The sequence below is a fragment of the Rhamphochromis sp. 'chilingali' genome, assembly GCF_963969265.1.
Source record: "Rhamphochromis sp. 'chilingali' genome assembly, chromosome: 16".
NCBI classification, from domain to species: Eukaryota; Metazoa; Chordata; class Actinopteri; order Cichliformes; family Cichlidae; genus Rhamphochromis; species Rhamphochromis sp. 'chilingali'.
The window spans coordinates 36,396,375-36,409,727 of record NC_137943.1 but is presented as its reverse complement, the minus strand read 5'-3'; the positions used below and the strand labels follow the sequence as shown (position 1 = coordinate 36,409,727).

Below are 13,353 nucleotides of genomic sequence, written 5' to 3'. Positions count from 1 at the left end.
TTGTTGTTCCTAGAGTATTTAAAAGTAGAATGGGAGGCAGAGCCTTCAGTTTTCAGGCCCCTCTTCTGTGGAACCAGCTTCCAGTTTGGATTCAGGAGACAGACACTATCTCTACTTTCAAGATTAGGCTTCAAACTTTCCTTTTTGCTAAAGCATATAGTTAGGGCTGGACCAGGTGACCCTGAATCCTCCCTTAGTTATGCTGCAATAGACGTAGGCTGCCGGGGATTCCCAGTGAATCAGGCTCAGTCCCTCCCTAATCCTGGTTCTGTTTTAGAGGGAGTTCTTCCGCCTCACTGATTGCGGAGGGGGTGGTGTGGATGTTGGGGTCATCTCTCTGTACTGGGGGTTGTTACCTGTCAGTATGAAGCACGTGTTGTGCACAGGTGACATGACGTGAACTGTGTCCCGGTTTTGTGCTTTCACAGGCTGAAGGTGTGCAGGAGCCCTTTAAGGTAATGTGCTCACAAGTCACGGAAACTGCTGCCAGTCTGTGTTTGTCACCTTAAACAGGAAGTAGAGATAAGCAGAGAAGAACAACATGTTCAGTGTGTGTGACCACAGATACCTCAGTACTACTACCACTCCAGCTGGTACAACACTTCTCACTGCAGACGTGAGGCACCGTGTCGGCCCGGAGCGAGGGGGGGAGGGGGGCGTTGAGGTCAGAGCGAGACAGTCGTGGGTTGTCTCTGATATTAGGGAATGTTTGTTGTCATGGATACAGTGGTCGGCAGGCAGTGAGAGTGATGTTTGAAACAGGAAACGATTTAAATGTGTGTAGTTTTGGTTCAGCGTGGCAGGATGATTCATACAAAGCCCAACAAATCTGACCCCCCCCCCCCCCAACACTTACACTCATTCTGGGAAGAAGTGTGCCCTCCTCCAGGTGCACAGACCAGGGCCGAATGTCATCATTTCTTCAGTGTGTTTAGCTTTAGCTTTGTGACTTTGTTGTTTTTAAATATTTGTTTGGGCGGCTTTATTTTGAAGGCTACAGTGAAGAGTGACAGGAAAGCAGAGGGACGAGATGCGGCAAAGGGCCGCGGGTTGGATTCAAACCCAGGCCGGCCGCTTTCAGCCATGCGGCCACCTGTGAATGTCGTCTTTGATTGCTCAGGTAGAAAGTTGTACAAGTCAAACTGCACCCAGATCAGTTTCACACCCAGGCGGATCTGTGAGTATAACCTGCAGCAGCTTCGTGTCTGTGACACAGAGCAGCAGAAACCTGAGGAAATGTCACCAACTGCATTCTGGGTAACCTCTCAGGCTTCACCATGTGAGCCCGGGCGAGTCCCGGTGTGTGACGCTGCTTCTGTTTTCAGTTCTTAGGAGCTCCCGGGTTCAGCCAGCTGATTTTCCCCGACTTCCTCTTTGTGGTGTCCGAGCTTCTCTTTTCATTTTCCTTTAAACTCTCCTCAAAACAGCTCAGCACCTACAAAAGGCCTCCTTTGTACCACAGTGCTGTGCAGAAGTCATCTCCTTACATGTTGCTGTGATACATGGAAATATCAGCCAATAGCAGAGTTTGTACAACTCTAACCAGCTGTAAGTAAATATTTGTTGTTATTCTCAAGGGTTCGGATTCAGGATCATTGGATTCTGGGGGTCTAACATTCAGGGATGTTGATGCGTTCGTGCTCACTGTCTACTCGTTATGAAATCGTAGCCACTCCTCTTAGACAGCTGATGTAACTTCTGCTTTCATACGTCACTTTTGTGGTCTAACGGACTTAGAGTGCAAAAAGCGCCAAACAGCGAGACACACCAGAGACGACGAGACGCCTGACGGTGAGTCCACGCCTGTCTGTCTGTGTCTGGTCTTTGTTTCATGGGGAAAGCGGCGAGCTGCAGACTTTGATTTCCGAGCGCAGTGTAAAGATGTTTTTCACTTCATCATTAACCATCCCATAATAGTCTAGTTGTGAGCAGATCTCAGATCGCCTCACCACAGACTCTGAGATTTCAGATGATGTTTCTGGTTTTAGTGGTTCTAACAGGCACACGACGATAAATAACTGCTTGTACTGCAGCACTTTTAATTTCTCTTTGCTATTTGGGACCCGATGAATGTAAAACACAGAATTACCAGATTTGTGTTTCTGGGAAAAATGAGATCCACATATGAGGACTTTCATTTTACATTTCAATAGAACAGTAGCAGCATAATGTCCTGTAAGTGGATATCAGGCTCCTGTAGAGCAAAATTTAGTATTTTGGTCTAAATAACCCAAAATGTGACGTCCACATATGTGGACGCAGGTCCTAGGAGGACCAGGATATTTGTGACTCACAGACACGTCTGGAGAATTTAAAGTACTCTGGGATCAGTAAAATTATTAATACCACAGTCTTAAATGACCCAAACACTCAAAGTTAGGTACTCTGTGTGCAGACCTATGTGAGACGAAGAGCTTAAACTTTAAAGTGGTCAAACCGAGGACTCATTTTTATGCCTGAAACATTCAAACAGTCGAGTTTTCAGTGTTTGAGCACGTGATCCGCTTTAATCCTCAGCTTCATTTAAAGAAACGAGTTCTTTAATGTCTGTGAGTTTGACGGTTACACGTTTCACAGCACTTATATTCACCCCAAGGCTTTTATTTTGGTAAAGCTATTGTACGGGGGTACTTTTATAGTGTAGGATCAGGGCTCAGTAGTACTATTTAAAAGTACAATACAGTTTGTAACAGAGTAACAGAGTAAAAGTACTTCAAAGAGAGTAAAAATATGTCCTTTGTCCTACACTGACTAAAAACAACGTGCAGAAAGTGAAGCAACACAGACATGAGTCAACAGCAACAACGTCACAAACTACAAAAAGCATGTGACCAGCGAGCGTAGGAGGAGCGGCGCCAGGCGGCTTTAGCTTGTTCTTTTATTTTGTTTCCTCTTTTTGGAGGTTTTGTTTGTGTGAAACTCGCTGCACCTTTTCTAACCCGAACACCTGTGTTTGTAGATGGATGACCTTTTCACCATGAATGTGACCTCCATGGATGACATCATCACAACAATGATCACAGAGGTAACGAACCCTGATTATTTATTGATTTATCCAAGTATGTATCAGCAGAGTGCTCAGGTGTGCTCAGGTGTGCTCAGGTGTGCTGTCTCTGTCCATCAGGAGCCGTCTGCTTTCAATCCCTCGGCCACCTCTGACAACTATGACTACTCAGAGGACTACGGAGACGACTTGCTGTGCGACCGGGAGTCGGTGCGGGTGTTCAGGAGTCACTATGAGCCACCGCTCTTCTGGATGATCGCCCTGGTGGGCGGAGCCGGGAACCTGGCCGTGGTGTGGATCTACCTGAACTTCCGGCGCCGGCTGAAGACGATGACCGACGTGTACCTGCTGAACCTGGCCGTGGCCGACCTGCTGTTCCTGGTCACGCTGCCGCTGTGGGCGGCCGAGGCGTCGCACAGCTGGATCTTCGGCACCTCCCTCTGCAAAATAAACTCCGCCCTCTACAAGGTGAACCTGTTTAGCAGCATGTTGCTGCTTACCTGCATTAGCGTGGACCGTTACATTGCCATCGTGCAGACCACAAAGGCGCACAACTCGCAGGTGGAGCGCCTGCGCTGCAGCCGTTTGGTGTGCGCGGGGGTGTGGCTGCTTGCACTGCTCCTTGCCACGCCCGAGCTGGTATTTGCTGCCCCCGCAAAGGTGGAAGGGAGGACGCAGGACTACTGCCGTATGGTGTTCCCGCCCCACCTGGGGAACAACACCAAGATCCTGGTACTGTCCCTGCAGGTGAGCATGGGCTTCTGCCTGCCCTTCATCGTCATGGCCTTCTGTTACAGCGTCATCGTCGCCACGCTGCTCAAGACCCAGGGCTTCCAGAAGCACAAGGCCATGCGTGTCATCCTGGCGGTGGTGGTGGCGTTCGTTGTGTCGCAGCTGCCTTACAACAGCGTGCTGGTGATGGAGGCGGTGCAGGCCTCCAACATCACCATCACGAACTGCGATCACCTGAAGGCCTTTGATAAGGCGGGGCAGGTGCTGAAGAGTCTGGCCTACATGCACGCCTGCCTCAACCCCTTCCTCTACGTCTTCGTGGGCTCACGGTTCCGCCGTGACGTGGTGCACCTGCTGCGCTGCTGCCGCTGCGTGCCACCCGTCACCAAGATTCAGCTGTCCACCAAGTCCAGCAGGAGCCCACTGAGCTCCACCCGAGCCTCGGTGATGTCTGACAGCGAAACCTCGCAGGCGCTGTCGCTGTAGAAACCGTCACCGCGTAACTTCCTGTTTGTGCCAGGGCAGCTGTACAGCAGACGCCTCGATCGCAGGAAGAGTTTTTAAGAAGCTTTGATTCAACACATGTGCTGCTTCACCCTAACATCCACCCACAGACAGTCATAGCCCGCTCACCTGAGAACACCTTCACCTCAGAGCACAGGACAGGTGGAGGCTGGGCGCGCCTGCTGGTTACAGCTTTTACAGTTTTGGGGAAAACAAAAAGAAACCTTTGTAATGAGAATGTAAAACCTCCACATCATTTTCTGAGCCAGGACTTTTCCAGGTGTTTCCAGGACTTTTCAGGGCTTGCTTGTACAGTAAACATGAAGCTGTTTTTAAATGTGACGTTTTAGCTGCTGTATCAGAGACGGGACCGGTCTCCTCGCTGCGTTTGAACAGAAACTGAGCCAAAGCTGAAATGTGACTAATGCTGTATATAACCCTGTTTGTGTGTTTGTGTGTTTGTGTGAGTGTGTGTGCGTCACACCAATGTAAATGTTTTGGTTTTCTGAGTTATGAAAATAAAGTGTGAGAGAAAAACGGGGAAGTTGATGAAACGCTGTCGCACTCTTTTCTTCACATCCTTCCTTCTCTCATCCTGTTTATGATCTTTGTTCTGCAAACACACCTCAGCAGCTTCACTGCACACACAGCAGTGAACAAGTACAACACACACAGCTACTCTTAGTACCATTGATGTTAAGTTAGACTCTTTTTCTCTAATTGATCTTTCTGAGTTAACTTCAATAATTACTTCCTCCAAACCATCAACGTGTCTTTTAGACCCCATTCCCACAAAACTGCTCAAAGAAGTCCTGCCATTAATTAATGCTTCGATCTTAAATATGATCAACCTATCTCTAATGATCAGCTATGTACCACAGGCCTTCAAGCTGGCTGTAGTTAAACCTTTACTCAAAAAGCATCTCTAGACCCAGCAGTCTTAGCTAATTATAGGCCAATCTCCAACCTTCCTTTATATCAAACATCCTTGAAAGAGTAGTTGTCAAACAGCTAACAGATCATCTGCAGAGGTTTATTTGAAGAGTTTCAGTCAGGTTTCAGAGCTCATCACAGCACAGAAACAGCTTTAGTGAAGGTTACAAATGATCTTCTTATGGCCTCTGACAGTGGACTCATCTCTGTGCTTGTCCTGCTAGACCTCAGTGCAGCGTTCGATACTGTCGACCATAATATCCTATTAGAGCGATTAGAACATGCTGTAGGTATTACAGGTACTGCACTGCAGTGGTTTGTATCATATCTATCTAATAGACTCCAGTTTGTGCATGTAAATGGAGAGTCCTCTTCACACACTGAGGTTAATTATGGAGTTCCACAGGGTTCAGTGCTAGGACCAATTCTGTTTCAGGGCTCTGCAGATGAATGAGTCTGAGAGAACAGACGAGACATCTGTGAGACGCCATCGTCTTATTTTACTCTTGTTTTTACAGCGGGGATTGCGACATGTCTCTTTCTCTAACCTCAAAATCATTACATCACATCCTCTCTGAGGCTCAGTGATGGGAGGCTGAGAAAAAGGAAGCTGACCTCAGGTCTGTGTGGTGTCATGTTCTCATGGGTCACTGGGACAAAAACAAAATGTGACAGACAGAGAAGTGAAAACCAGAAAAGCTCGCTGACTGGCACGCCACAGTGCTCAAACGCAAAGGTCAGGCCTGTTCCAGGATCCTGCTGCGAGCTGAGGTGTTGATCCCAGAAGAAAAACAGCCAGCCGCCCTCACAGAGGAAGTGCTAAGCCCCGCCCATCACACTGGTCAGAGGGCTTTGAACCAAGAAACTGCCGCCTCTTATCACTCATTAGTCACGTTGCCCACTCACGCAACACGTGCACGCTAACACAGTCAGTGTGTGTGTGTTCTCACTGTGACCACAGAGCACATACATCTGCACTGCCCCTGCTGAACATCTGGCCAACATGTGGCCCACATCTGCAGCTCTGGGCCACAGTTGGGTGTGCCTGACGTCTTGCGGTCGCAGCTGTGCCTCACGTGGGCCAGGAGTCAGGTGCTTTGTGACATCTGGGTCATGCAAACATGACCTCTGGGCCATGAGGGGCACAGTTACCTGAGCTCTGAGCGGCCAGGTGCTGTAAACAGCTGAGAGGACCAGTTCACCCGAGCGTCACTTACATGCGGTGCTTCCTTTAACGACTGACGACGCTCTGCTGTGCTTGGCTCAGTGGCGCCACCGCCGACTTTTTATCTTTGACGTTGTTTATAGATGCAGATCTGAGCGTGCTCAGAACCTGGACCAGAAAGAGTCCGACGCTGGAAACTACTATCCTATGAACTGGATCTCTGATTGATGATGACTTACTGTGGTTTAAGGCGTGTCCCACCTGACCATTGCAGGTGTTCCTGCAGCTCCCTGCTGTCGTAATAAGTCAAGCACAGTTAGGAGGTCGAGGCTGAGTTTGATCTCCAAAAGCTTCCTCAAATCTATCCAGAGCAGCTGAATCTTCACTCACACTGCAAACACGTGTTCCTCCAGCTTCAGGTGATATTCCCAGGTACGACACCGTGATCCACAAACGCAGCTTTCTGTCCGAGGTGGATCTAAAGGATGGGAGCAGACATTTGTCTTGAAAGGTTTGGAGGACGGCGCTGCAGCAGGTTTCTAAAGGGATTCATGGTTGGAATCTGGACACCAGAAACCAGAGTTCAGATTAAAGGTGTTTGGAAGCTGAAAGTGATGACTGGGTCTGCTTTACAGGGTGGATGAGACGGGCTTTTACCCTCAGAAGTCCAACGCATCTTTTAGCAGCTGGGAAACTTTCAACTGCTGCGTTGGCATTCACCACTTCCTGCCAACCGCAAAGCACTTCCTGCTGAGATTCAGCACAAACAATCTGACAAAACCTGAACAGACGGCCCAGGTGTTTCCACGCAGACAAACAGCTCTGTGTTTGCTGCCATGGTAACGGCCCGGCGACAAACACTCAAAGATTACACGAAGCTAAAAACGGCTGGGCCAACATCTGCCAGCTAGCGAGACGATGCGAAGGGTTCAGGTCTCTGTGAGAGACTGTGAGGGCAAAACAGCGACGAAGAAGCAGTGACTGCGTCCTCTACAGGAGCACAGCAGAGAGGCCGAACCACTGCATGAACTCCTCCACCTTCTCTGAGCTTACGGTGGAATGAGGCTGGGAGGAAGCTGCAGTTTGACCAATCAGGAGCAGTGTGGGGGGCGTGGGGATTAGCACGCATGCAGGTGTAACTGGAACACCTGTGAAGGCCTTAATGCTGAAGCACACCTGCAGGTTCAGGAGCAGCCGCTGCCTTTCAGACCTGAATGCGTCTGCCTCAGTTCAGCCCGAGCTCCGCCCACTAAAACCCCTGGAGCTTTAGGAACCCAACGACACCACGACAACATCTGGCTTCAAACAAGAAACCATGCTGCTGAAACTTTATTTAAACATGTAGATTAAACTTTATTACCTTCATGAATAATGGCGTTGCCTTCATTTTTGTGCTCGTGTGTCATGTTTTGAGGGTTTTCCCAGGAAACATGAAGAACAAGTCTGTTTATCAAAACAGGAAGTTTATTGATCGCAGCTGTTTCTACTAAACTTTATTTAAAGAGTTCTTTACCTGTTTAACAGCAGATATTCTTTATTGATCTGAAACAGCAGTGATGATCTAACCCTCATCTGCTCTCTGTTTATAAACAGTGTGTGTGTGTGTGTGTGTGTGTGTGTGTGTGTGTGTGTGTGTGTGTGTGTGTGTGTGTGTGTGTGTCATGTGACCCAGACAGGCTTCAGGACCCTTCCTGCCCCCCCCCCGCGTGCTCGCTCTGCTGCCTCAGCTCTTTCAGACTCTTTGTTTCAACAAAAGCTCCAAACACAAACGCTGGCTGAACAAAAGCAGCCATGTTTCCAGAGCAGCCATCCTCGCATAAATCCCGGTAGCGAGCGGGTCTGAGCGGTTTGACACTGGCAGGTGCTGATCGTCATGCCTCTGCCCCGACGCCGCTCATCCTTCCTCGGACAGACGGCCGCCGAGCGTCCACCCTCTGCCTCCTGCGGGAGAATGGGCTCGGCAGGCACCTCTGCCCCTCGCGGCGTCTTTGTAGGCTCCACCCCACCAGCGAGTGTCCCCTCTGGCCTGGGGACGCGGGTGTCACGGCGAGCTCTGGGCATCAGCAGCGTGTTCCTGCAGGGGATGAGGAGCAGCACAACACCAGTGCTGCCCCGAGGCAGCGAGCGAGCAGCGGGGAGCGGTGCGGCGGCAGCGGGACTGAACAGCTGTTTGATGGAATACCGCGACAAAGTGAGAGCGCTGGAACAGCTGAACCAACAGCTGGAGGAGCAGATCCGCCTCTGCCTGGACCGCAAGGCCTCGAGCGCCGGAGCTTGGGGACCCCTCAGGAGGGAGTGGGAGGAGGTTTACAGACAGGTGAGGGGGAGGGTCTAAACACCTGGCTCCATCTCCACACCATCCTTCATCCTATCGGCATGCTGCTCTCTGAGGTCAAAGGTCAACTCAGGCCTCTCCTTTCTTAGATCGTGGTGACAGTGACGCGTACGGTCCACGTGCCTCGCCTAAAAAATCCTAAAATACAAAAGTCACCTGAGGCAAAAAAGTGAACCTAAAAAGTGTGCACGAGCAGCCGTGCACGAGCAGCCACGTTACGTCAGCTGATTCCTCCACAGATAAACATGTTCTGAGGTGTGAGAACAGAAACTAAGTATTCGGTGTTTGAGTCTTGCTGCTGTTTTTATTGGATCACCTGAGATCAGGTTAGGCTGCGGGGGCGTTACACTAAAGGTAACGCGTGGAGATAACGATGCCCCCCGCTGGCTGCAGCCACTCTCAGCTCTGTTTTCCCACACTCTGTGCAGGTCAGTGAAGCCATCCTGGACAACGCCCGGCTGATGCTGCAGACAGAGAACGTGCAGGCCAACGCTGAGGATTTCAAGGACAGGTCAGAGGTCAAACTCACACTGTGATCAGCAGTGAGCTGAAATGTGGCAGTGATCAGTGACAGACCTTCTGTCAGTAAACAGCAGCGTGAATGTGAAGTGATGGTTTCTTTTGGTCTCAGGTGATCACATGGTGCCCTTGTGTGGCTGCTGGAGGGTACAGCAGACACAATCATCAACCACATTATTCATTATTTTTAAGCACTGATCATAGACTTTATCTAAAAAACAACCCCAACATGGAGCATCTGGTGATCAATAACCAGCCTCCTGCCCTGTGAGTCTCTCCTCCATGTTGTCCTGCGGCTGGTGGTCCTAGTTCTGCTCAGGAACCAGGACCATCAGCTGCAGGCATAGTGACTGTGGCTCCCCCTGCAGGTTCGAGAACGAGCAACCGTTCCGTCGGGCAGTGGAGGAGGAGATTAGCTCGCTGTACAAAGTGATTGATGAGGCGAACCTGACGAAGGCGGAGCTTGAGGAGCAGATGGAGAACATGAGGGCGGAGCTACGCAGTCTGGAGCACAACCATGAGCAGGTCCCACCAAACTCTGTTCAAAAATCTCCCAATTTAAGCTGCGGCAGCAGATGATGTCACCATTTAGAGAAAGGCTGAAAAACTAAATCTTAGAATTTAAGCTTTTTTAAGTAAAAAAAAGTAGAATAAGAAGAGTGACAGCAGCCACACAGTAGAGCTAGAGTCAGAACTGTGACAGCGGAGACACAGTAGAGTGAGAGTAGAGTCAGAAGAGTGACAGCAGCCACACAGTAGAGTCAGAAGTGTGACAGCGGAGACACAGTAGTCAGAAGAGTGACAGCGGAGACACAGTAGAGTGAGAGTAGAATCAGAAGACTGACAGCAGACACACAGTAGAGTCAGAGTAAAGTCAGAAGAGTGACAGCGGAGACACAGTAGAGTCAGAGTAGAGCCAGAAGAGTGACAGCGGAGACACAGTAGAGTCAGAGTAGAGCCAGAAGAGTGACAGCGGAGACACAGTAGAGTCAGAGTAGAGTCAGAAGAGTGACAGCGGAGACACAGTAGAGTCAGAGTAGAGTCAGAAGAGTGACAGCGGAGACACAGTAGAGTCAGAGTAGAGCCAGAAGAGTGACAGCGGAGACACAGTAGAGTCAGAGTAGAGTCAGAAGAGTGACAGCGGAGACACAGTAGAGTCAGAAGTGTGACAGCGGAGACACAGTAGAGTCAGAGTAGAGCCAGAAGAGTGACAGCGGAGACACAGTAGAGTCAGAGTAGAGTCAGAAGAGTGACAGCGGAGACACAGTAGAGCCAGAAGAGTGACAGCAGAGACACAGTAGAGTCAGAGTAGAGTCAGAAGAGTGACAGCGGAGACACAGTAGAGTCAGAGTAGAGCCAGAAGAGTGACAGCGGAGACACAGTAAAGTCAGAGTAGACTCAGAGCACGTGTGGCAGGTGTGATCTTCCTTTAGCTGGCTAAGGTCATGTGAGCTGACCACTTCTTCTCTGAGCAGGATGTGCGGATCCTGTACAGTCAGATGGCGGGACGTGATGTGGACGAGCCCGACGCGCCCATAGAAACCAGTCTGGACCAGATCTTGGCCTATATCAGGAGCCACTGGGAGAAAGTGATGGAGAAGAGCAGGGCTGAGACTGACACCTACCTGGACTGTAAAGTAAGGTCCTCTCACCTGCACAGGTGTGCCAAGGTGTGTGTGTGTGGGCGTGTCTGACCTGTGGCGGTGTGTGTCCTGCAGGAGGCACAGTGCGTGAGCAGCAAGCTGAGTCCAGAGGAGGAACAGGTGGAGGCGCTGAAGGCTGAGTGCAGTGACACCGGCTGTAAGATCCAGAGTCTGCAGGCGGAGACCGAGTCTATCAGAGCCCTGGTGAGCCACATGGCAAGCAAGATCTGCACAGATCAATAAGCGATCAATAACCTGATCGAGTTCCCACTAACTGGTTAAATACACTCTCTGCAGAAACGCGGTCTGGAGAACTCGCTGAGCGACGCCCGTCACTGGCACGACATGGAGCTCCAGAATCTCGGCTCGGTGGTGGCCAAGCTGGAGGCGGAGCTAGCCGACATACGCAGTGAAATCGAACAGCAGCGTCGCGACTACGACACGTTGCTGAGCAACAAGCAACGGCTAGAGCAGGAGATCGACTTGTACCACGGCATCCTGGACGGCGAGGAGAACCGCTTCGAGACGCTGTGAGTCGTCGACACAGAACACAGACGTTACCAGAGCAAGCCTGGTCATTAGTCAGCGCACACACCTGCTAATCAGTAACATCCCATCAGAATCCTCTCAGCAGTCACATCTTTTTGTCTTCTTAGGCATGGCAAGGCAAATTTATTTGTATAGCACAATTCAACAACAAAGTGATTCAAAGTGCTTTACAGAGACATTAGAAACAAAAACAAATAAAAAGCATGGAGCATTCTTAGATACGAAGATGTTTTTATGTGTGTGTGTATAAGAGGTGTGCGCATGTGCACGTGTCTGCATGCATGCGTTTGTGTGTGCGGGGGGGGGGACTTACTCTAAAGGTCACAGAGTGCCTCGTACACTCGGTCATGTGACCAAGCATTCACGGGAGCGCGTGATGGATTTCCCTTAAATTTGATTAAAATCAGGGTTCATACCTCAACACAGAGCAGAGGTCAGAGGTCACAGCAATGATGTCACAGTAATGTCACAGCATAACAGCCTCCTGCTACAGTTTGTAGAAAACACACATTTATATATTTGTGTCAGTGTTCATAAATTCTCACAGGAATTTCTGTTATTACTTCAGCCCACCTGCAGGGGGTGGGGCCGCACTTTGGGACTGATGTAGACGTTTCCAGAATCAGCTGATGAAGGATGTCGGCACTGCGAGCAACACGAAATATGAATTAGACTCAGTCTGACTGTTAAAGGAGATTCTGGGTAAAACTAACACAAACACTTACCTGTCCAGGTGTTCAGATCTCCACTCAGAGCCCGAGGGAGCTGCTGCTCCAGACTCCAGGAGCAACCCTCCAGGATCTCCAGGACCTGCAGCACAGTGACCCCAGAGGAAAGCCTGAGCAGGCTGACCCGGTCTACCTGTGCAGGTGTGGAGGATGCTGGAAGTGCAGTGTGCGTTTCAGCTGCTCGGTGTGGATGTGACGCGTTGTAACGGTCTTCAGGTGAACCTGCCGAGAACACCTGAGGACCCGCCTGAGCCTGACTGGACCTGAGACTCGTGTTGCTCTGTGTTAATAAAAGTGAATGTGACGGTGCATTCAGGAGCTCCTTGTTTCTTTCAAACTCAAATAAAGGTGTGAGAATGACGTCAGCGTGTCACAGAACGCCCTTGACTATATGCAGAGCTCCCGCCCTCCAGCCGGCGCTCACAGCTCCGAAGCATCAACACCAACTTTGCGCAGGAGTGAGCACATCTCAGCTCGTCCTGGTGGTGCTTGTCATTTTGTGTGAGGGTGGTGCCTCACAGGGGTGCAGTGATGGCTGACGGCCTCGCCGAATCCCCCGGTAAGAACAGAGAGGAAACAAAGTTTCTGTAGAAGGTTCCTGATAGCGAGGACATGACTCCGCCCATCCCCCGCCTGAGAATAAACCTTCGTTGAGGATCAATAACTGATTCAAAGAGAAAATAATAAACTATTTAAAACGCAACGCGTTCTGACAATGGCGTCGCCACAGGTCACTGAGAGGGCAACAGGTCCGAGTCATTTCCTGGTCTCCGCCCCTTCCTGTCCAAAAGCAAACATGCCCAAAAACACAAAGTTGTGCTAATTTTTTGCTTAGATGTCATAATCAATAACGGATTATTGTCAGAAACAAAGAGACAGAAATAAACTTTATTAACCAAACTTCTCTTTATTGATCCACAACAAAACAAATCAATCATAAGTTAATCAATACAAATAAAACCCACTGATGATGAGGCTGAGCGTCCAATCAGAGATCAGCAGGAAGTAAACAGTGACTGACGGATTCTAAGCACGGAGATCAATGACACGATCGACTGGACCGCTCTCTGCAGGCTGCGACCAATCAGAGTGCGATGCCCCCAGAGTGCGCTAAACTCCGCCTCCAGCTGTTCAACATACATCTGTCTACTGAGCGTGCTCCATCGCTTATCCGCTGACGCAAATGCAGATGTCAATAAGTAAGGGGGCGTGTCCACCACGGCTGGCGCAAATGATGCCAC

General features: G+C 50.0%; 2 protein-coding genes across 2 annotated transcripts; both read left to right on the top strand.

Moving 5' to 3' along the window:
- The first annotated feature begins 1,761 nt into the window (after positions 1–1,761).
- Positions 1,762–5,949, top strand: ccr9a (chemokine (C-C motif) receptor 9a). Its single transcript, XM_080907630.1, has 3 exons — positions 1,762–1,791; positions 2,960–3,025; positions 3,125–5,949. Exons 2-3 carry the CDS (start codon positions 2,960–2,962, stop codon positions 4,220–4,222), a joined length of 1,164 nt encoding a protein of 387 aa, XP_080763756.1. The 5' UTR covers positions 1,762–1,791; the 3' UTR covers positions 4,223–5,949.
- A 2,124-nt stretch (positions 5,950–8,073) lies between these two features.
- Positions 8,074–12,882, top strand: bfsp2 (beaded filament structural protein 2, phakinin). The gene is made up of 7 exons (XM_080907316.1): positions 8,074–8,655; positions 9,102–9,184; positions 9,561–9,717; positions 10,668–10,829; positions 10,911–11,039; positions 11,133–11,365; positions 12,118–12,882. The coding sequence occupies exons 1-7, from the start codon at positions 8,212–8,214 to the stop codon at positions 12,206–12,208; spliced, it is 1,299 nt and encodes a 432-aa protein (XP_080763442.1). The 5' UTR covers positions 8,074–8,211; the 3' UTR covers positions 12,209–12,882.
- Positions 12,883–13,353: the final 471 nt, after the last annotated feature.